Source organism: Apus apus, chromosome 6, assembly GCF_020740795.1.
Source record: "Apus apus isolate bApuApu2 chromosome 6, bApuApu2.pri.cur, whole genome shotgun sequence".
Lineage (NCBI taxonomy): Eukaryota > Metazoa > Chordata > Aves > Apodiformes > Apodidae > Apus > Apus apus.
This window is the reverse complement of record NC_067287.1, coordinates 412,844-437,491: the sequence shown is the minus strand read 5'-3', so window position 1 is coordinate 437,491 and position 24,648 is coordinate 412,844. Positions and strand designations below refer to the sequence as shown.

Below are 24,648 nucleotides of genomic sequence, written 5' to 3'. Positions count from 1 at the left end.
CAACTAGGTCCTTTCAACACATCTTCAGAGACACCGAGCACTTCCAGCAAGGTGAGGCTTTCTATAGGAAGTTACGATCTGTAGAGAAGCAGAATAGTAATTGCAGCAATTGTACCAATGCAGTACAGATGGGAATTGGCTTCACTTTTTCACTCATAACAGGAAACATGGAAATAGACCTGTAGCTGGCCAAGCAGCACACTGCCACCACCAGCACCCCATCTAGCAAAAATGGTGATTCCATAATCTTAAATACACCTTCTTTGGTTCCTGAGGTTCTCGAGGACATTGCAGCTCCAGCACTTTGACAGAAGTAGGAACAGGTAAGGCTGCATAGACTGAAGCACGGGATTCTTGGACCTGTCTTATACCCCAAAAAATACAAGTTACAGGAATTAAGGAGATTCTAGAGATGTCTACTCATAGTGCCAAGGGAACCATTCCTGGGGCTAATATCCAGGCTTTTGACAGGGGACAGGGGGATGTTGGCTCCTCTGATGCCCAGCCCAGAGATATTCCTGTCAGCTCACAGCTGGATGAAAATACGGTGGTACCACTACCTCTGGAGCTTTGCTGTGGTCACATGCACATAGGTCACCACATCAGGAGGTCACACTGCTATTGCTGCTGTCACAAACCCAGGTGAGTCTTGCCAGCAAGCGCCCAAGGCTGAGAAACTCATAGGCAAGAAGTGGGATGGAGAGTTTGCCCTTCTGAAAAGAGAGCTCTCTGGTGAGCTGCTGCTGGATCCAGCCCTCACTGATCCCGGGCATGGAAGGCTCTAAGCCTAGTATTCTAACGTAACACAAATGTTTTAAGGATAGGTTCTTAGTAACGTCTTAACTGTTCTGTATTGGTTATGCTAATATAAAATTATTATTTCTAAGTTTAGAATTTTTAAATAAGCCTTCAAAGAATGAGGGAGACCCATTAATAATGGAAATTATTAAAATCTACCTGCATTGTACAAAGCAGGTAATTATTTAGCTGAGTTGTCACAGGCAAAAGTTCTGAAATGCACAAGAACTTCCTTTTTGGTGGAACTGTGCTCACTATCAGTGTTACTTCACTGTTAATCCTCTGCATCAGGTAGTCCTTAAAGACCAGGAAATAGATGGTCTAAAAATACATGCAGAGGCAAAAAGGACTGCTACTTTACTACTGCCATCCTGAAGTGTTCTGGCCTTGAAATGGGTTTCTCTGTTAGCTGCTATGTGCTTATTCACTGTGGAGTGTAAAAGGAATCAGCAATCAATTTGAAAGGCATTATGCATATAAAAATAGCCTCTCCCTGAGAGCAGAAGAAAACTTTCCACTCTTCCTGTTATATTTGTGTTACAGACCAATTAAAATAACTATTCCTAGACAGCGTGACAATGCTGTACATCCTTGTAAAAAATAAAAATAGCAAGAGAAGCAGAATAGCATGACATAACCATCAAAACAGCACAGCAAAAGCAATGCTAACAAGCCCATTTTGTGAATTTGGCTGTAAGACTAGGCTTATTTTTAAGAAGTGACAGGTTTTCAAGCTCATGCATTTTTTAAGACAGGGACATCCCATCTTCACTGTGCAGAATAAAAATTATAATTAAGAAATTTTAAGACAAAAAATTTGGAGAAACATTATTTAATACAAATGTTCACTACATCATTTATGTAAAAATTTATATAATTGATCTAATAAAGCAACACTGACCAGCTCTTGCCTAGATTTGTGAGGAAGGTATCTCTGCAGGGCGTCGAGGTACAAGGTTCTCCTCCTCTGAAGATCTCTTGAATATTGATGGATAACAGTCTGAAAAACCCACCGATCTTCTTCTGTCCACTCAGCGTCCCTATAGAAATGCAAAACAATCACCCCCAGTCAAACTTAACATTTGAAAAGGAGGAGTTCAGTTCTAGTCTATTTATAAAGGCCTGACCTTTCAGTGGGATCCTGATCCTGAACCTGTAAATTGGGTGTTAAATTTAGAGATTTAGATTTACTTAAATGAAAGAAAGCAAACCTCTATTGCTTTCCTAACGTGACCATTTACTGTTCCACCATTCGAGTGAATTGTTCCTTTCCTGTTGTGTTTTTTTTACTGGGGAATGCTACTGAGTTTCTCAAAAATGTTACATTAATGAATAGCCAGACCACATGGAAAATAGAATGTGAAAAAGGAAGATGATCTATCTCTACTACAGAGCACTAAATAAATGATCAAAATGAACTGAAAGAAGTGATAAATACCTCTATGTAGCTAAATAAATAGTTTAAAAACAAACTTCCAACAGCCATAAACCCATCAGCAAGGCATAAGATCTACTATTTCTTAAAACAGCAGGTGATGCAATCAGCATGCATTAATGTATTTCAGAAGATTCGAGCAGCAAGAGGCAGCATAAAGCTGAAAGGGAGTACCACAGGTTTGGATTGAGCAGATTAGGTTTTACCCTCGAACTGAACTCTCTGCCTTGAGGGGATTAACGTCAGGCTTTTATTGTCAGCTTTCATGCACGAGCAACAAGAGTCAGACCAAGAGGTGTCTCTATCCCAGTGACTCGTTTTCCAAAGTGACTAAAAGCCTGGGGAAAATGAAAAGACGATCACAACCCTACCCCCCAAATTCTGCAGCCTCAACTGTGTGCAGCTCTCAGACTTCCAGTCCTGCTGCCTTGGTATTTAACAGCACCGTGCTCAGTAAGATGTTAGAACAACTTTCTCCTTACTCAGGCAGAAATAGCAAGTATTTTAACAAGAGGATTTTTGTGAGATGCTCATATAATACACTAGACTTTATTATATGATCTAGCATTATCTCTAAAGAAAGAACAGTGAATAGTATTTTAAAAATGTCTATGTAACCCAATTTAGCACCACTTTCATTTAAACAAGTATACAGTAAAACCAGAATGAGGGGCAGGAGCCATGGCTGCCTGTCCCTGCCCACAGCTCCTTGGTCACACTGGCCACAGATCCTCTCTGCTCGGGGATGTTCAGAGCAGCAGCACCAGCTCAGACACAGAAGCTCCCACCACAGGTGAAGGTACAGACTCAGGACTAGGAACACTACAGTGATTATCATTTGTAGACTCATTAGTAGCCTAGAATTAATACAGTTGTGGAAGGAAATAGCTTTCCCTCTACAATATTGGACTAGATAGATATCTATTATTCATACTTTCCACCTATTTTCCTTTCTCTTCTTACAAACTCTGTGGAATATCTGACAGATTATTCCTAGGAGCCAGCTGTCTGCTGTAACTCCAGCCATCATGAAAAGAAAAGCAGTGGTTTCAAATGGGGGAGAGACAAGATCTAGCTCCTGTAATATGTTTATTCACAGCGACTGGCAACTACCAAGCAAATGTTGGAGACCACATAAGAAGTGAAATTACATCAGCAAAAGCAGAACAGCAATGGAAGTGTTGCTTTATAGGTGACTGCTTACATGTCTACAAGAGTAAGGCAGAGCGAGACACATCTTGGTCAGGAACCATTACACCACAAACCTGAGAGCAGGGAAACCCACTGATGGATTCTGTGGTCCCAGGTTGCTCTGGTCATCTCTGCCTCCAGCACACAGGGGCAGATGCAGCAGGTTCTGCCTCCCATGTCTCACCTCTCTCTCAAGGTTCCCTCCAACGTGTATATTCCTCTAATGGCTACTTAACAACGTATCTCTAGGCTGCTCAGGAACAAATTGGAGAAACGAGGGTTTGTGCAAGATACTCTGGGGAGCAATCAGTTACAGCTAAAGCTACAAGTAGCTCATTGTAAGTGGGGACAAACTGACTGCCAATGCCTGGGCTTCTCAGCTGTGCCAAAATTTGTCAGCTGTGCTGAGACTTTGTCAGCTGTTCATAGACAAAGAGCCAGAAAAACAACCAACTACCATGATCCAGCCCAGTGTATTCATAACTATTAAATGCATGGAGAATTTAAAAATATCCTGCCTGCCTGAATTCAAGATGCTACCTCACTTAAACTTCTGTAAAATTCCAGAAAGGAAGACCTCATCTAAAAAGAGTTTGACAAGTGCCAACACATTTATCATTAATATTTAAGCTAATATCAGGCTTCTTCAGTGTCAAGATATTGACAAACTTGTACAAAGCTGAGTGCATGACCCAAATTTCAAAAGCTTGCTTTTCTTGTATGTATCATTCTACTAGAAAACAGTGCAACCTTTATTTTGTTGCAGCACTGAAATACAGCAATTGTCTTATAGTCAACAACCCCGAGGCAGCTGCTTCCTTTGAAATAGATTTACCCAGCATTAATCCCTGGCTTTGCACATTCAGAAGAATATAAACACCTGGGAAGGGAAGCTACCCCCTCCACTCCTCGATCCCCACAGAGCCTTTGCAGCAGCACCAGGACACACTTGATGAGCACTGCTGTGTGGAACCTGCAGCCAGCTTGCAACAATGCCACCCAGTGAGGTGTTCCTGACAAGGAATTGTGTCATTATCCCTTGTTGTATCGGAAATATCCCCGTAACAGCCCTGAAAAGAGGAACTAAATCTGCTTCACTTATTCCTAATATCCCATTCATGTGAAAGGAGCTGCAGAGGTTGTAGTGCTGAATCTGCAATGCTTCATTCATCCCTCAGTTATTTAAATTATTCAAGCATCCTTGGAAATTGTAGCAAAAATATAGAAGTGCTTAGAGATTCATCAGCTCTAACACACGCATCAGTTCAAAGTCCACAGTGTGAGAGAAAACTCAGCGACTTTGGTATATCCCAAACATAAACGTTTGTTGTAGCAGCAGTAAAGGCAGTGAATTTAGATTATAAAGCATTATAAATCCTGTATTATTCTTGAAAAAAACCCAGATTATTTTTCAGATTCTAAAAGCAATCAACACTGTTATGTGCACTCTAGTAAAGACTAAAAAGCACGCAGAGAATAAAGCAGATCAGAATATTCTCTTAATCCCATTTTTCTTTGGTAATTCTGTGCACATTTTCCAAATTCTCTGTTCCAGACAGAGAGACGTGCAATGCCAGAAGACTGGTATTAACCTCGGGTTTCTTTACGGCACATTCAAGCATATGATGAGAGAGGAAGAAGGACAAAGAGACAGGCCTCAGGTGAAGGGAATAAGTGACCATGTCCTCATACAATCATCTTGTCCTACTGAGCAACTTCTCAAACTACAAAAAGGAGAAAAAAAATGTATTGCAGGAGAACGTTTGGTACCTTCAGGTAGAGAGCAACGATCATAATTGCAGAGGTTTCATTAGGGCTAGGTAAATTAATAGAGTACAGCAGATACATACTGAGGACAAACATCTGTGTCACCCCAAAGGTGACAGCATTATCTGTACCAGCTGGATCCCAGTTAGCCTGAGGAATTACACAATACTTAGATCACAAGGCTGTATCTTTGCAAACTCATAACATATTTTCATGCAAATTAGCCAATATAAATGTAAGAAGTGTCAAAGAGTATTGTGTCTTTTATAAAACCCAGATCTTGAAAGCAAGCAATTCCACAAGAACAGTCTTGCTTTTTCTTCCTCTCATTGAAAACACGTTTTTAATGTCGTTGTGTATAAAGTTACAGAAACATAAATTAGCAACACATTAAAGATTTGGAGACCAGAAGACAAAAAAAAGACCAAGATGCAGCTTTAAATAAAAAGCCTAAGATAATTGCTGATGGTTCATTTATGATTTCACACATCCCCAGCATATGCTGACCCAGACAGAGTGAATTGTCCTACACAAAGATGTCCTTGCATCCCCCAGCAGGCTCTTGCCACTGCCGCAAGCATTTCTTCCATCCCTGTCCTTTTCCCCCCATCTAGCTATCATAACTCCTTCAAAGTACCACTGCATATGTTCTCATGTCTACAACCGAATATCTTTCCCTCACAAATGAGTTATTTTATCCTTAAGTCTTGGTATTATTTATCAAAATTAGCTCGCTAAGGGCCTAAATTCAGACCTGGCATACGATCAGTGACAACACCGAAGTACATTTTTCAATCATTTTCATATTTGTCTGTTATTCAGTAGCACACATGCTGTGTGGATCAAGGGACTTAAATTTATGAATTTTCACCAAAATTGTGCTGATTGTAAACTTTTGCAAGATTTAATTAAAACCACTAAAAAGACTTCGCATACATTTAATGACTTAGTATTTGTCTCAGATTTTCTCATAGAGGTTGTTAAAACTTCTTCCATGAGAGCATCTGTAACGAAACACCAGATAGCAGCAAAGGAACTGCTGTAAATTTGCCACTTGCTGCTTATTAAATACTATAAATATGGGAAAGGTCAGAACAATTTAAAATAAATACCATGTTACAATAGCTAGGACATCACAGTAAAAAACCCACAGGTTTCAGGTAATAGAGCAACCTACAGAATATGTGTACAATTTATACAAAAGAGAAGTAGGTTATAACATCACTTTCTGTGGGATTCAACATCTTAAACCCCCAGGAGCAGTGGCAGAAGATCTAAGTGCTGCACTGCAGGTGCATATAGAGAAAGGAGATTAGAAGCAGCATGTGATTGTTTCACCAAAGAAAATTATGAATTTTTCTGCTCTGCCCAGTTTCTTCCATCCAGGCTTTAAACAACTGCACTGACCTTCCTTCTCTGTCTTCTTAAAACTTGATGCCATTCTAAGCCAGAGGAACATCAGTAGGTGTCAAGAACAACTCAAAGCTGGTCCAGTGTCTGCAACTCAGGATCTCCTGAACTCAAGTCAGCCTCAGCAGGGAAGCTCAGCTTTATACTTTTAATATATAGGGATGTTACTTTTCTAGATCATTATGAATATTTATGTTCTATAAACTTTTTCATTTACAGAAAAGTCCCTCCTCTTTTCAGTTATTCTGAATCAGAGATACATACATTTTTTACATTCCTTTGTGATGAGAATTACTGCAGTGATCCAAAATTTGTTAGAAGATTGAACCTATTTATCTGCTTCGTAGAGAAGCACATTCCAGCTCTATCTCAGAAAGTCTGCACTATTCTGACATAAATTTGATAGTGTAGTTACCACGCAGAAAGAATTATTTCTATTCATACAGAAGTATGTGAAGAGGACATCTGATGCACACCAGGCTGTTGGTTCTTTAATCCATCAAACATTTGGGTTATTATTTCTGAGAGGACAGCCTCAGCTCTCAGCTGTGCCAACAGTTACTGGCACTTCAACCCCAAGAGCTGGGCACCTTGTCAGCTGTCCTCTGGGTGCAGAGAACAACACCCTAACATGGGAAAGGCCACTGCAGGGTCTGTAGATTACAAAATAGATCTCAGCTATTTATTTTATACCTAACAAAATAAATGAAGAAACAGAGATCATTACCTAGAGAAAACTGTTAACTGTTGGTCAATCTCTTGAAACTTAGACCAGTACCCACTTGCAAGCTTTTGGTATTCATTGATAACTAAGATCTTCAAATCAGGGTAGGGGTATTCCAAAGACAGTAGTGCTGGAGGAACTTCAAGGAAAATTTCCTGTTTCTCTTCAAAGGAACGTGCTAATGCCTGTGATGAAAAAATGCTACTCAGCAGACTACTCTGAATTATATTTTCTCTCAAAAAAAAAAGCTAATTAAACTTACAAGGAAAAGCTTACTTTTGTTTTATAGTCTTCAAGCTCTCTTTCCAAAGCAAGACCTTCAAGGATAAGGGATTCCAAAATTGCCTTCTGCTGCTTCTTCACAAATTTAATCTAATTAATGAAATATGTTACTATTACTGCGTTATCTTGTCATAATATGAAAGCTCATATTTAAAAACAAAGAGCTGGATTTCCAGTTCCAGCAGTTTTCCATCTGCTCTGCTTTTAAAGACTACAGTGTGCACACCTGCCCCATGGCAAGGACAGAGGTACTGGGCACTCGGAAAGTCAGTTATATCCTCAAAGTACTATGTACAAATACATGAAAATGCAAAAAATATGGTGATAATACATTGTAAAAATCAAGTTAAAATGCCAACCTGCTGTAACATCTCAACTGGATTGAACTTAGACTTCAGACAAGATTCTTCTGAGAGGTAACGCCGCATTTCAGACAGCCTGAATTTCAAATTCTCTTGTAGTTGCCAGATAGGAACTATGGTATCTGTTTGATATCTGTCTTGTTCCTTTGATAATTTTTGCTCTATAGTCAAAAGGAAACAAAGCTTTCTCAAACACACAAAATATTACACAGTGCTGTGCTTTCTAAACCTACACCTGTCAAGGAAGGATTTAAAACCTCAAGTTATCAAGGTATTTTTTACTATAATAAATAATCAATAAATTAATAAAAAATTCTTACCCAAGTCCCTCATATCCAAAAAGAAGTCATGTTTATGGCTTTCTTCATCAAGGAAAGTCTTTATTTCTTCTTCTGCTTTTTGCCTGCACAGTAATAATACAAGATTTACAGAAGCTTTAATTTCTCATTCCTTAAGTTTTCAAGAATTATAAACCTCAAGTACTCTAAGTAAAAAAGGGATTCCTTGCCTGGGAAGGTATGAAGGGCAGGACTTGCATGTGAAGGTGGTATGGAAGCAACCCCCTCTGAGCAAAAACATGCTTCCATGGACCTATTGTACACCCATCCCACCAGCCAACAGACAAGAACCAGATCAGTGTTCCCTGTTGGAAGTGTGAGCTAAATATGCACATCTAGATACAGACCCTGAAGGGATTACACAGTACCTGACAACTCCCGACACTCATAGGATGGTTTGGGTTGGAAGGGACCTTCAAGACCTTCTAGATCCAACCCCCGCTGCATGGGCAGGGACACCTCCCACCAGCCCAGGTTACTCCAAGCCCCATCCAACCTGCCCTTCAACACTGCCAGGGAGGGGGCAGCCACAGCTTCCCTGGGCAACCTGGGCCAGGGTCTCACCACCCTCACAGGAAAGAACTGCTTTCTAATATCCAAGCTGAATCTCCTCTCTAAGCTTCAAACCATTGCCCCTTGTCCTCTCACTACACACCTGTGTAAGAAGCCCTACCCCAGCTTTTCCTGTAGGCCCCCTTCAGATATTGGGAAGTTGCTATAAGGTCACCACAGAGCCCCCTCTTCTCTAGGCTGAACAACCCCAACTTCCTCAGCCTGTCCTCACAGGGGAGCTGCTCCAGCCCTCTGATCATCTTTGTAGCCCCTCTGGACACTCTTGAGGAGCTCTATGTCCTTCTTACACTGGGGTCTCCAGAACTGGACACACTCCTACAAATCCTGCTCTTCCAATAGTGATAAGCTGACTGAACAGCTGCAAGATCCTCACGGAGTGGCACATTCATTCTCCTCTGTCTTCATGTGTTCCCTGTGTCCACAGATCCCTTTCCATGTAGGTCACAAACTCTCATGCCCTGCACAAAAATTTATCTTCCATTCCAGTATTTTCATCTGTTCCCACTGCTGTCCCTGGCAGCAAGTACATCACCCCAGAGCCTCCGCCCACTGACGTATTTCTCCCACAGCTGCTCATCAGGGTTTCTCAGCTCTTACCTGTTCTCACTCAGCCTTTTATGCTCTTGCCACCACACCTGCCGATGCTGTTTCAGCAGCGTTTGCTCTTTGCTAATTTTTGAATCTTGCTCTGTTTTTTTAATCTGCAGGGAAAAAAATAAAGTAAAATAAAAGCTTGTAAGTATTTTGTAACTGCTCAATAACTTTGTCAAACGCCTTCACATGGAAACTTTTAACTGCAGAATGATGCACCTAAAAGCTTTTTTCAGAGCTGTGCTTTTCTAAAGAATGGGTTCAAATGTGACCAATTTCAATGAAAAAAAATGTATTCCGATTCAAACCACAAATAAATGAGAGGATAAAGCAAAAAAAAAACAACCCACAGTCCATTTTCTTCTTTCACTTTTTCCTCTTTATGGAGGTGAAGGGGGGAAGACAAGCAGAAGAAAAATACACTTTCTTACAGGTGGGAAGATGAAAGAGTGGAAGTGTGTCTTTTAAGAAAAAGAATTTCAAAAATTGATTACTGAAAAGAGTGTTTTTCCAAAAGCCATCCAATTTAAAGAAGCTCTGAAACTATCTGAGGGCTTGACAAAAACATTGCTTCCAGCCTCAGACAGACAACAAAGACACACTTTGGAGATGGAGTCACTACTCTAATAGTGGAAGAGCCGTCAGGGAAAGCTGAGGGAGCAGTTGCAGGTGTCTCTGCAAGGTTGCAGGTGACTCTGGCCCACCAGCAATGAAGGAAAAAGGGTCAAAGTTGTCTGTAGCTGCCAGAGACAACTCAGTTTTCTCTCCTCCTCCCAGCCCTGTGAGTGTCCTGTGGTCTCTCAGAGCAAACTCAGGACAAAGCAGCATTTCAGTTCAGAACCGGCTCCTTTTCTGCTCCGTGGTGCCCAGCCACCACCTTCCTCCACACCACCAGAGACCTCATCCCTGCCCCAGCTACCTCCTGCAGGTCACAAAACCCCTTCCGGTGCCAGAGGCTCCCACAACTCACACACCTGCTCCCTTTTCCCCTCCCCAAACCCTCCCTCATGCAGACAAGTTCTTCTACCGCAGAAGAGCAGCAGGGGCAGGGGAGGAGCTGCAGCTGCTCCAGGCAGGGCTCAGGGACAGGAGAGCAAGAACCCCAGCACTGCCCACCACAGCCTCTCCTCCACTCACCCACAAAGGGAAAACCTTACTTTCCAGGTCAAAATTGTAGGTGGGTTGTTTAAAACATTAACACCTCTCAAACAAAGCTGAGCTTGATGTATCTGGTTGAATATACCAGGTGCCTAGACAGTCACATAAGGAAGAACCACAACTGGAATGTGGTCAGTCCATTGTGCTTTTGCAGCAAACCTGCTGCAGTGGTGGTGTTATTTGGGTGAGAAGCTGCAGAAGGTGCTGTGGAGAGATGGTGTGGATGAGAGCAAGACAAGGTGTTCAGAGGAAGCTGCGTTTGGGACTGTACTATGAGAAAGTTTGAAAACACCTGTTTTATGCTTTAAATCAGTTTGTTATGATGCTTTTGAGTAAGAGATAACATCATGTTTTTATTGTTCACATATTTTAATGTTTAAAATGTTATCTACGGCTTCCTCTATTACTACTAGGTGCTGAAAACCAGACCTCAGCAAATAGAATGCTGCACTTGGAATAATTTGAAAATACATACATCTTCAAATCAATCCTAAAACTAAAGCGAAACAAAAATTGAAGTATATCTGTACATGAAGTTTAATATGCTCCTGAAATTACTTTGTAGCAAAAGTAATGACATTTCTGTATAACTGCTTCAATATTAGCTGGTTTTTGTATGTGTTGTATTTTTCTTTCTTAAAGGGCCAACAACTGAGTTGCTTGTTTGATTCTACTTCAATGGAGCAGTAACCTGGCACTTCAGAATTTGGAGAGCCTGAATCAGCAACAAAAAAAGTAGTAGGTGGGAACACATTCTATTCTTTGTGGAGCTTTCAGCATGTGTATTTTACTACCTATTCAGTTGGAAAACACTTGAAGACGTGAAATACCAAAAGACAGATAATGAAAAATCAGTTTAAAGCTTGAACAAATTCAGGAGACTCTTGTACTGCCAATCCATGAAGAAATATCTGCCAGAGCTTTTAGATGTATTTTACTGACATGCATTAAAGGAAGCAATAATATAAACGAAGAGTGTTATTTTTTTTTCTTTCATTCACAGTCACCCTTTTCCATTTTAAAAATAAAGAGGGGAGTTGCACATGTCACCCCCTTTTTTGCTGCAAGGACTTCAGGACAGTAATGTGAAGTAGTCATTTATGCTTGTTGGTACTGTATAGATTCCATTTGCTAAGATTTAAGAAACAGCACCGAGAACAAAAAAATAAATAAATCTGGTTATGTTGTTAACCAATATATTTAATTTAATAACTTCTGTTAGAAGTTAGAACTTCTAAATTCATTTTAGATATACATTTAAAGGAGTTGGGTTTTTTTAGAACATTATCATAATCCCATATTTCTCCAGTACTGTGTCCAATTCTGGGGTCCCCAACATAGGAAGGGCATGGAGCTGTTGGAGGGAGTCCAGAGGAGGCCACGAAAATGATGGGAGGGCTGGAGCAGCTCTGCTCTGGAGACAGGCTGGGAGAGCTGAGGTGTTCAGCCTGGAGAAGAGAAGGCTCCAGGGAGACCTGAGAGCACCTTCCAGTGCCTGAAGAGGCTCCAGGAAAGCTGGGGAGGGGCTTGGGACAAGGGCAGGGAGGGATGGGATGAGGGGAATGGGTTTCCAGCTGGAAGAGGGGAGGTGGAGATGAGATCTGAGGGAAAAATTCTGGGCTGTGAGGGTGGTGAGACCCTGGCCCAGGTTGCCCAGGGAAGCTGTGGCTGCCCCATCCCTGGCAGTGTTGAAGGGCAGGTTGGATGGGGCTTGGAACAGCCTGGGCTGCTGGGAGGTGTCCCTGCCCGTGGCGGGGGTTGGATCTAGAAGGTCCTGAAGGTCCCTTCCAACCCAAACCGGTCTGTGATGATTCTGTGATTCAGCAAATTTCCCTTTGAACTCTGCAATCCTATCTGAATGAAGACTCTGAATTTTTTTTATACATGCCAAAGACATCAGATGGTCATCTGCACAAGAAACTTTAGTCACTGTATTTTGTGTAGTTTACACAGTCTTCAGCATAGTCTTCCATTCCAAAGGCCATCCACAAAATTGCCAACTGTTCAGAGGAAAGGCCAAGGACTGGAGAGACAACCAATTACTGTGTTAGCACAAGCTGAGCACACAAAACTGTCCTCCTTAGGCTGGATGTGCATGTTTCTGAAAAAGCATTCAAATAACATTACTGATGGGGCAGTCTTTTCCAAACTGGTGATTTTTTTTCCTTTTCTATTCCTCAGCCTAAAGGAACTATTGCAGCTGAACGTATATCCGTCAGTTTCTTCAGAAATCACTTATTTCTGTGAATTATTTTTTTTTAATCATGTAACACTCATCAGTGAAACAGTTACACACTGAAAGCAGCTCCAGTCTCACAAGGAGTTACTACTCTACAGAATCACAGACTCATCCTGGTTGGAAAAGACCTTGAAGATCATCAAGTCCAACCATATCCTAAATCCACCAACCATAACCTAATCTACCCAGTTCTTAAATCATGTCCCTAAGCACCACATCTACAGTGTTTCTGGATCAATGTTTTACACCATTTCCACACAAATTCCAAAGGAAAACATACAAAGCCAGCAACACATGCTCCAGAGAGGCTTGGGACTTCTTGGGCACCTGCATTTCTGGCAGTTGGATATATAATATCCTTTGAAAAAAGCATTATTGTTTAAAGGGAAGGTCTTAAAACTACAAATCCAAAGAATGTTTCTGCACATCCACAGTGAAAACCAAACCTTGTTTATTCCTAACCACCTTCACCCCTCAACCCTTCTCCAGCCAGTGCAATATCCAAGGACTTACTGCTTTGTGTTCTTTCTTCCTGGATGAACTTCTCCATCCCATTTATTCCTGTAACATTGTCTTTACCCCAGTATTTTGAGTACTTTATGTAATAAGTCTGCATTAATTTCCTCAAAGCAGTCAAATACAAACTTTTCCCATATTTTTGGGGAAGCAGAATCCACAGTCTCTCTGATTCAATTACATTCCACACTTTAATGTGTCAAAATCACAATAATGCTGAGATAAACGCTCACGTTTTGCCCCCTCTTACAGCCCTCCGTTATCCCTATTCATCCTCAGACTGCTTGGGGCAGTGTAAAGAAATATAATTGAATTTTAAAGTCCTTCACCTTACAAACAATACAAAAATCATACCTTTAATTGAATTTTTTTGGATGCCTTTTTTTCAATAGCAGTGAGTTCATAAAGAAGTTTGTAGTCAACAGGTTTATACTTCCGGCTGCAAAGACCATTTCCCACAGGAACCACCAGGTTTTCTAGTTATCACATTAAAAAAAATGATTTAAAATTCTGGAGAAATATTTCAAGTGTGAGTCAAAGTTAAAGCATTATAGATAGAAACCAGAAACAGTGTACTTTAAACATTAGAAGTTTCCATAAAGAGATTTTTAGTTGGTGAATAACAATTTGGAACAAACATGAGCTAGTAGAAATTACAGAAGAAACATGAACCATTTGTCGGTTTACAAAGAGTTTATTTTTACAGGGTTTTTAATATATGAACTTAAAGAATAATTCAGTTCAAACTGTGATTACTGGAATATTATTAAATTCTAATACAGAAGTACATAACTTTCAACATATGCATTCTTATGTCACAAAATGGAAATCTGCCTTCCGTATTTATTGTAATCTATGGATCGAGCAATAGGAGTGACATTTTCTAAAAGGTACATAAACTACTATTTCTGTGTGCACAGAATGAGTTGCAGGTGCATTTCCCACTGAAACTCTGGCCATAAGAACAGCATAATTCCTCTACTAAACTTCTGTAGGTCCCTAGGAAAACAGTGAGTGTGCTTCCTTAAAAAAAGAGAAAGGCACTAAATTGCAAGGAAAGCATCATACTTGGTTTCTGCTGCATACAGCATGGATTACAATGTCTTCCTTTTGCACCCTTGTCATTAGTATTTGAAAGACCATGACAGTGTTGAAAGACTGTTGTTCCAACACATCTAGAGGAAGGAGTTCTGCTAAAAAAGCATTTGAAGTCCATGAAGATTTAACCAAGCTGGTTAAATTTCCTTCACCACACAGTGAAGATACCTTACAGTGATCCTTTCAAGAAGTTTCACTAAAGAATTGCCATATTCCCCCAACAACAGTTACCTCAAGCTTACCATAGAGTCCTACTTTGAGCTTATGTTCACCTCCTAAAATCCACTACCTTTGTCTCTCTTCCCCTCAGCAGCTTTGTCCCACAAAGGTGGGACACTGTCACCTTCCCGAGGACACACAGGCCTAGGTCCCTCCCTGCAGCCCCTGCTGCAGCTGCTGCCCAGAGCTGTCAGTGTGTCTGGAAACGCTCTACACCCTGTCCCTGCACAGTGACAGTCCTCATGCTGCAGTCAGCTTGCAGCCTTGCCACTCCTTCAGAGCAGAAACGGGAAGTAACTCCTAAATCATTTCACTAGCAGGGACTTCTTGCATCACTTGTTTTGAACTGTTTTATTGATATTCAGGGCTAGGAACCCTATCTGGGAATGGCACCCAACATCCTGACCTGGTCTGTCACCACTCTCATATCCTTAAACTACTCCATGAAATTAGTATGCTGTTCCTGTCTGGCAGCTCTCATCACCACCTGCTTTTCAAACCCTGCTTTCTCAATGCCAGCTTTATTCTTCAGTGTAGTGTAGGAAGGACAAGAGATGTGATTAAAATACAAACACATATAATATTTTTTTATACCCTTTCTTCCTCACAATATAAAACAACAGAAAAGGGTATTTTATAAGTACTCTAGATTGTGATAAAACAATTCCATTTGAACATGACAGCATACGTACCTACATCATTAATCCTACGAGTTGTAAAGGATGTTCCATGGTCTGGTTCATTCATTTTTTAATTTTATTTTTTTTTATTTTTTATATCTGTTGAGAAACAAACAGATGTTTTGAGATTACCAACACTGTGGATGCAATCTAAAAACACATTCAAAAAGTATGTATTGCTTTCTGGTAAGAGAGGACCCATCTCACTAAAAATGTAATTAGCCAGAAATTCAACAAGTTTATCTTTCATTTTAAGAACAATTTCATGTGCTTCATATCATTTGACAGCTAAGAAAACAACATATAATTTCCTTGATGAATCTGTAACACTGTCACATAGATAATTTAATTCTTTGCTTTGTACTTTTCAAAGTAAAACAACCCTCTTGACCCTAACTCAAGATCAGTTTTTCATGAGCTCTTTGGTTTTTGGAAATTAAGCCTGAAAACATCACACTCTTCTATTCAGAGGCTGTGGTTTATGTACGAAGTCTGTAGGAGTCTCTGTGTTAACCCTGGTCAACCCAAGCCCAATGGGCACCTCACCTTGGGAAAAACCTGGCATTTAAGGTGCAGTGAGGTACACAACATAGCACAAAACTTGATGACTTAAAAACCTTACTTTCATGGGCACCATCGCCATCTTGCAAACAAAGAGCAGTGGAACAGACAAGGGGGTTCAGTGGAACTGAGCCAGGCTGAGCAAGGCCACATCCAACCAGCCTCCCCAGCACCCCTCTCCCTTGCCAAAGCTTCCCACACACAGTTCCCTCCCCTTTGTCACACCTCTAGTGTCTGTCTGCTCCCACAGCAAGTAGCAATGCAGTAAACAGTATGCCAGCAAAATCTATTCTTTTGTGTATTGTGGAGTTATTTTTCTGCTGTTCTGGTAACTTGAACCAGTTTATCCATCCAGATTCCCAGGATGGCACAATGCAACAAGTAGGAGGCAAGGAAAACCACCAGGCTTTGGTACAGTGAATACTCATCACCAAAACAAGTAGAAAACAGTGAACACTCATTGATAAAGTGTGACATTCCTCAATGCTTCTTCATACATATTCCTCAGTGTTATTTAACAATGCTGTGAAACTGCCCCTTCCACTAAACCAAAAATATCCAAGTCTAAACGTCACCTGTCTTCACCCAACTAAGAATGACCATTCATTAACAACAAAGGGACCCTTTCACGTTTGTTCTGAAAGTAATCAGCAGTATCAGTTGGTCAGAAGCTAAATCGATTGTCATCTCATTACAAAGACTGAAATTAAAAATACATGAAAGTAAGAAAATATGACAATACATGAGGTATTTCATTCCCCTTTTGAAACAATAATGTGTATTTCACAACCTAATAGTCACCAGTACATAAATTCACACTTCTACCCCCAAGTCTACACACTCATCAAAATCAAGGGAAAAGAAAGGAAGAAAAAGGTTAGCATATTCATGCTGATGATTCCATTTTTCTCCACTTCAAGCAATTATTTGGTTTCAACCTACAACCATGTAGCACTGCCAAACATCCAGACAAATGAGGAAATCCTCCATATCAGAAGCAACTTTTGGCTGGCTTGCCATGGAAATGTTTTATCTATACAGCAACTTCTTTACGTGCACTTTTCTAGCTGCATATATACTTGGCTTGGAAAAGCTTTTAAAAAAATCAAATTAATTATATATGTAAATCCTTAATGTAAACATTTACATAACACAGTAAAGTATGGGATTTACCTTACTTATTTCTTCAGGACACACAAAGTTTAAATGCTGTTTATTTCCCCCTAGAGACCAAACATTTTTCTGCTTCTTCTTAGAAAGATTAACTTTGCACAGGCTTTTTTTTCACTGTTCCCTAGAGGACTCACTGGAAATATACTAGGAACAAGAAATGCTCAGTAGAACAAATATTTAAGGTACAGGCTGATCATTTTAAAAGGCATTTAAAGAAAAATATTTTTATTCAGGTTGTTTACAAGTCTATAAATCAGGTTCAGTTTACTATCCCTAGTGTCGTAATTGCCTTGGATTTCCAGCAAAATCTTCTTCCTGGGAGGAAGTAGACACATCATGAAATTCTGTAAGTTTAAAAGTGGCCAGAAGAGGAATCTTAAAGAGTGAAACCCTGCAAACTGGCATCATTTCCCATGGAGTTCTAGAATATGCAGCACTTTCTGGAAACTCCAGCACAATTATGTGACACAGTCTTCTGCTGAATTTATTGTCATTAGGGTTGAACAGGAAAAGTTAAACCACTAATAATAAAAGCTGAAAAAAAAAAAGCAGTAAGAAAACTCAAAGTATTTGTTCAGTGCACCTCTTCTATTATTTCTTCTTAAGGCTTTCAATATGAATCACAAAGAAACAAAACCAGGTGTTTTTTTTTCCTCTGAATTTCACCTTACTCCTGAAGAATAAATCAACTACACACCTGAATTTAGAGGACAGGGAAAGCATCACAATACACTGAAATTCTTTCCTTCAAAGCTTCTTTGGTTAACCAGAATTCCCTACATCTCATTCTAAGAAAGATCACAAGTCATCACAACTCCTAACCTCATTCAGGAAGATGTGAATGGTCAGCTGTGGCTCGAGACTCCCACTGGTACTCTAAGGTAGATAAAGAATAGCTGCACCAAGTCTCCTCTGATGCCATCAGATATAACCTGTATTTACAAAAGGCCAAGGAAACAAGGGGGAGGCACCAACACAAGAATTCTGAACAACCCTGACTGTTCTCCAGTGCTCAAAGAAAGTCCTTGAGATATACTGACCAGCAAAATGATTTTTAAACAACAGAAAGTTCTTTTGAGTTTGGGCTTCTGTTTTGGGGTGGATTTTTTGTGTGATTTTAATTGGATTTTTTGTTTTTGTTTGTTCCCCACACACACTATGGTTGATATTTTCCCAGCAATGCTGATTTTCCTCAGCAGAAATATCAGCAAGGCTACCACATTCTGAGGGTCTGCAAGCAGAAATAAATACCCGTGCATTAGGCTTGGGGCAGATTGATTGCACATGCTTTGGGGAACTATTGGAAGTTTTTAGATTTGTAACAGCCCAGTGACAGCAGCAGCTTTGACCAAGTGGCCAGAATTCCTCAAATTAAAAGCAGGAAGATACCTCTACAAAGGAAAGCACAACATGGGATAGTCCTAACTACAGGGTGAGAGAACATCAAAGTTCCTTGCAAAGTCAAAATGGGAGACTTGTAACAGGGAAAACTGGCTTGGCTTTGCTGCTAGCACTGGATCCAGGGCACCCACTCCCTAAAACCCTTCTATTCCTGCTCCCGGCCCAGCTGCCGCGCTGGCGTCACCTCCTGCATTACGCATTTTGGGAACCATCCTCCTAATCCGGGCCCATCTGGTCAGCTTTAAATGACAAGCTTCTTCCAGCACCAGGAACGCTGTCCTTTCTGAAAGATAACTATGGCTACTGAGCAAGACAGGCAGCAGCACAGCTGCCCTCTGCCATGTTTATTTATCCCACTGCCCAGCGGCAAACATCTCCTTCTGCTGACGCGTTTGACACCATGGCAGCACTTGCACAACACCTCACACATTCACCTTAGCTGCTGCTCCTTTGAGAAAAAAGCACGAGAGTACATCTGCAGGGACAGAACTGACACAAAAACCAACTTCCTGGCCATGTTCTGTACGTCAGGGCTGCTGTTCCACCAGATCACTGTTCCCTTGCAACCCACCATTTCTCTTTTCTCCAGTGATGTTGTGTGTTTGTATCTGATCTCAGCCTTTTAATAGACATCACTTTCTGTTAGCACAAATTCAACATTATGCCTTCGCTACAACACTGAGAAGGAATGTTAAGATGGTTTTGGAAAGGGCAGAATCTGTATTTTATCTTCACTAACTATAAAATGTACCAATCAAAATGATAAAAGCAGTGCAAGTTAATTTTACATCAGTTTTAATGCTGATATATCTAAAAACTCTTCCATACTATAGAAGTTCCTCTAAGCCTGAACTCAGATACCCTGCTTCAAGGCTTAGTTCAAACCTCAGGACAGCCTGTAGCTTGGGAGTCTCAATGCATCTTGGAAAGAAAAGGTACAACAGATGGAGCAGCCGTGGAGCAGGAGCCTCCGGTGCAGAGGACACTGCTCCCCAGAAGACCCCTCCAGCTGCCTGCAGCCCCCATTGACCAACTCTCCCAGCAGCAGCACAGGGCTCCAGGCTTACCTGTCCTCTGCTCAGGATCTTCTCTTCCACCACTATTCACAACCCTTCCAGGTAATAATTAATGCCTACAAGTATCTCAGGGTGGGTGCAAGGAGGATGGAGCCAGACTCTGCTCAGCAGTGCCCAGGGACAGGATAAGGGGCAACGGGCACAAGCTGGAACATGGGAAGTTACACAGAAATAAGAGGAAAAACTTCTTGACTGTGAGGGTGACAGAGCCCTGGGACAGGCTGCCCAGGGAGGGTGTGGAGTCCCCTTCCCTGAGGATATTCCAGACCCACCTGGATGCAGCCCTGTGGAATGTGCTCCAGGGGATCCTGCTGTAGCAGGGGATTTGGATTGGATGATCTCTGGAGGTCCCTTCCAGCTCTGACAATTCTGTGATTCCATAATAATAAATATGGCATCTTAAAGGATGATGCCCCAAATTCAACTGAACACTTCAGTGAACTCTTAATGTAAACGCTTGTGCCTGAGGTGCATGACTTAAGTATATCCTTAAATATGGGAATACCAAAGGTGAAGCAAGATCCTGCTCCCTTTCATTTAAATAGAAATTAAACTCTGCAGGTGTTAGTCAGCATTTCTGCAGCAAGCACAACCTGCACATCCCTCCCTGCCACGGGTTGCCGCTGGTGAGGATTCATGCCCAGTTGAGGTCCCATTTCCACAAGCATGAGCACTCCCAGTGAGCTTAACTTTAAAGGAGCCTACATTTTCACTGCCTTAATTCAACAAATCATTTGCATACCTAAAGCTCTGCAGATTCAGGTCATGAGCGTAATTTTTTCCTCTCAGCTAAACTGCTACTAATCAACAGAAGGGCAAAATTACTGGGGAGGGGGAAGGCACACTGTTTAATGAGGTGGACATGCTATTTAAAACAAAACTTTCGGTGCATGCTTTAGCTCAGTCAAATAATTAAATATAAAAATAACTAATATGAAGCCATACCAACTCTACACAAAATACAATTTAACAGCATTATCAATGAACAGTTTAATAGCTGCTCCCACTTTGTGCGAATGAAGGCTGCTTCATTTCACAACAGTGGGTGTTAATCCTGCCAGTGGTTCACATAAATACACAGTTAGAAACCAGAAATGAACCACTGACTTCACTGAGAACTTAAAATATAACACCAAAAGGAACTTTGCTTATAGATTGGGACAGATGTTTCCTAACTTTGGGAAAAAACCCAAACAAACTTACAAGTTCCTTATTTTCAGTGCTTCCTTTTGAATATTTGGAAGTTTCTTAAATATGTTGTGGATGTTTTTTTCCTAGATTTTGAAGTTTAAGGGAAATGTTAATTGTTTAGCTCCTTCGTGATTCTGTTCAAAGAGGAATATTAACATGCAGTTATTGGAACCCTTGGATTCTAATTCTTGTTAGAGAAAAGAGGCAGAGAATCACTCTCGTATGGCATGGAGCAAAAACAACAAACAAATACCCAGCTTTATCCTTTAATCAGATCCATTCTCTTCTAGTTGAACTAACTATCTGAAAATGGCACCCATCCAGAACGTTTTAATCTTGCAGCAGTCAATCCCTTCCCCAGGAAGAAAATACACAGTATAATACTTTTATCATCCAGTGTCAAAACAGTTGCTGGAGAAGCCCCATGGTTTGATTATAATTTAAATTTGAGTTCCCTAAAGAAAGAATTATGGATGATTGAAATAAAGTCAAGTATTAGAAATTGTACATTCCCAAAAGAGACATAGTCTTTTTTTGTCTATGATAATCTCATTAGTTCCTCATTAAGTAAAACTTAATCCAAAGTAGGAAGATCAATTTGAGAAACACTTAAAACAATCAGCCTCGTGGAACACTCTGTCACACTGCAAGGGGGGAGGAAAAAGCTCAGCTGCTTTCTGAGTATTCATACAGTACAAAAGAACTACTATGCCCTCTCTAGTCTTTGAATATTCTAAGTAGCAGACCCAATATAAAATAAATTTTAAGAACACTTCATGGAGAAAAAAAAAAAGCAACAAACAAATAACTTTTTATTTTTTTAAGTTGATAAGGGCAAAAAAAAATAATGGTACGAAATGAAGTCTCCCATGTTCATCATGCAACCTTGAATGAAGCAACTCAGTTGATGCTGTTTTGTTTTGAACAAAACATTCACGATCCATTTTCACTGACCAGATGTACCCACTCTGAAGTCAGCACAGCTGGCAACTGCAAAGGTTAACCCAAAGAGGATGAAATGAGAAAATACTTAGATGCTTTCAGCAGTTAATTGTCATGGAATGGTTTGGGTTGGAAGGGACCTTAAAGATCATCCAGTTCGAAACTCCCTGCATGGGCAGAGACACCTCCCACCAGCCCAGGCTGCTCCAAGCCCCATCCAACCTGCCCTTCAACACTGCCAGGGATGGGGCAGCCACAGCTTCCCTGGGCACTGCCCAACATGTGGCCAAGCAATACTGGACAAAATCCTGCTTTACTGAGCTAGAGGCAAAAATCTGGAGGCATTTTTTTACAGACTTTTGGACTTGGACACAATAAATCTGCAGAGTTTTACTATACACTTTTTTATGTTATTAATGTTCCAACTAGCTTCCTATTTATTACCTCCACATATAATAAAAAGTTACAAATCAAACAGTATACTTCAATATATTCATTTCAAGGTTTATTGGACCATGTTAGTCCGAGTTATCCCTTGTAGCACCCTACAGTTTTCCCCATTACTTAAGCAATAACAAGTGTACAGTTAAATGAATCTTTCACTCTCTGACTGCTCCAGCAGACCTGCCTGTTCACCAGCCTGTGTGGAAGGGGGATAATTGCAATGGTGCAGGGAGCACCTGCCCACCTGCTGCTCTGGCACCCAGCAGAGAAATGCAAACACCTGCACCGCTCACCTGGCACAACAGAGGTAAAGGTGCTGTAGCAGAAAACCCCATAGAACCAATGCTCCCTGCCTTACAGCAAAGTGACTGAGCTTTGCCTTGTGTTTTTCTTCTGCTAATGAAAAACAAAGCCAAAACAAAAGCTTGAGATCTTATTAAGAGAGTGATATTAGTGAAACAAAATATTGCCATTTCATTAGGTCTTAAGGCCTACCAGTTTTGGAGCCAAGCATTTCAGCCACATACCTAAAAAAAATAGACTTTTTTCTTTTTTTAAGCCAAAAGAAGGTCTAATTTACATGAACAAGAAGAACAGACCTAACAGAAAAGTACTGCAATAAGTCATTTTCTTGTTTAGGATTTCTTTGCTTAATAGCACCAATTAAATGATGCTCCTTGTCCAAAATTTGACCTTCCTTTTAAGTGCTAAAACAAATCAATTTTTATTAATTTATACATAACTAGAACATTTAACTTCATGGTAAAAATGAAATAAATAAAATTATCACCTAGGTAACTTAAGAGAATGCATTCTTTCTCTAACAGGTGGCACCCAGAGCTGTGCAAGGCACAGCACTTCAGGTTGCACCTGTCTGGAAATTGAAAAACACAGTATTTTTGCCATTTAAAATATATCTTTCAGAACAAAGTCATATTATCCATACAGATTATTCCAAACTGTGTAAGAAAAAAATATCTGCCTGTTATTGACATATGAAAGTTTTGATACCACTCTTCTTCCCTTGCATTTAGGCTTTCCCCTGAGGACTCTGTTCTGCTGTTACGGTCTGGGTCCAACACAACACACAGCTGCACGTCAGCTTAAACACACCAAGCAGTTTGCAGTCTGGGTTGGCAAGAAATATTCTTGATATTATACAAGTACACAAAAGGAAGTAAATTATTGTATTTCTAAGAGAAGCAGCATAAAGTTTAAAAAAATAACAAATTGCCTCAACTGTGTAAGTAACCACAACAGGGGCAATTAGTCCTAGAAGTAAACCCATCAGCAACCATAAACCTTTCTGATGAAAACCTAAAAGCTGCAAGGTTTTACAAAAAAATCTCCTTTTCAATCCAATTTTCACAGAAGAAAAGGAGAGTTTAATCAGGAAATGTGTTGCTAGAGTGGCAGGAACAGCAAGGAGGGAAGGACTGGGGCAAGAGAACATAGCTACAGCAGATCCTGGGAGACTGAAAGACAGGGAATGACAAGAGAAACTAGGGACGCTGGAGGGCAGGGACAGAGCAGCCAGGCAGGTAAACCCAGAACAGCGTGTCCTGTGAGAGGCAGCACATCTAATGAACCATCAGGTACTAATATAATCAATGCTGAGCAGTAGCAGAAGTTTAGTGGAAGACAGCTAGAGTTTGCAGGAGTCACTGAGTCACTCAAAAAAACAAAACAAAAACTACTGAAGACTGGGCTTAAAAATGCTGTACAAGTCTCTGAGATCACTGCTGCTAAAGCACAGCCCCATTTCTCTTCAGATAAACCAACTGATGTGATTTTGCTTCCAGTGCTGTAAAAGGAGCAATTAGAAATAGTAAGTTTTCAGAGTCATGATAGTTTTATTCTAACTAGCTAAAGGCCAAACTTTTTCAAAGCAGGAATGGAAACACAAGACCACTTCTGTTTTACAGAATGAAACAGGTGATGTTAGGTTATCCTCACATGCTCCTGCCTTTGCTCTTGACTTCCCTGTAATATTTCAAATTAAAGTAATTCCACCTACCCCATTTTCACACTAGCTTTGTGACTAATGTTTTTTTTCCTTTAAAAAACCAAACCTGCATGGTAAGGTTCACTGACCCACTGCTGGAGGCCTCCTCCCCACAGCTCTGCTGACAGACCAATTTGTGTAAGCGCTTCTTAATGAACCTCAGGCAGAAGTCTGCTGGCTCAGTTTATACCCTATGGAGATACAGGTTTTCTTCTCAGAACAGACTACTCCCTTTGAGGAAGTCCAGCTTCTTAACTGAGATACTTTTTCCTATCATCCCCTGTGAGAAGCTACAGCTTGCTCAGCTGCAGCAAGTTGCACATTTCTGGTTCTACTTAAAAGCAACTCTGCACGTGTCTGTGAGTTTAAGGGAGTGCTCCACAAACAGAGCTGAAGCTGGAGACACACCAAGGGGGCCACCAGCCATCAGGGGGAGGGGGAACTGGAGGAAGCAAGACCTCGTGGGTTAGTGCT

The 24,648-nt window shown here is 40.7% G+C and overlaps 1 protein-coding gene across 1 annotated transcript in view; it reads right to left on the bottom strand.

The window, feature by feature from the left end:
- CCDC148 (coiled-coil domain containing 148) overlaps positions 1–24,648 on the bottom strand; it is a 51,394-nt gene that overhangs the window by 20,871 nt on the left and 5,875 nt on the right. The window contains exons 2-9 of the mRNA XM_051624094.1: positions 15,394–15,480; positions 13,739–13,860; positions 9,478–9,581; positions 8,290–8,372; positions 7,967–8,130; positions 7,602–7,697; positions 7,329–7,510; positions 1,700–1,838 (exon numbers count right to left, since the gene is read on the bottom strand). Coding sequence (XP_051480054.1) covers positions 1,700–1,838; positions 7,329–7,510; positions 7,602–7,697; positions 7,967–8,130; positions 8,290–8,372; positions 9,478–9,581; positions 13,739–13,860; positions 15,394–15,448 — 945 coding nt within the window. The 5' untranslated portion in view covers positions 15,449–15,480. The remainder of the gene's footprint in view (positions 1–1,699; positions 1,839–7,328; positions 7,511–7,601; positions 7,698–7,966; positions 8,131–8,289; positions 8,373–9,477; positions 9,582–13,738; positions 13,861–15,393; positions 15,481–24,648) is intronic.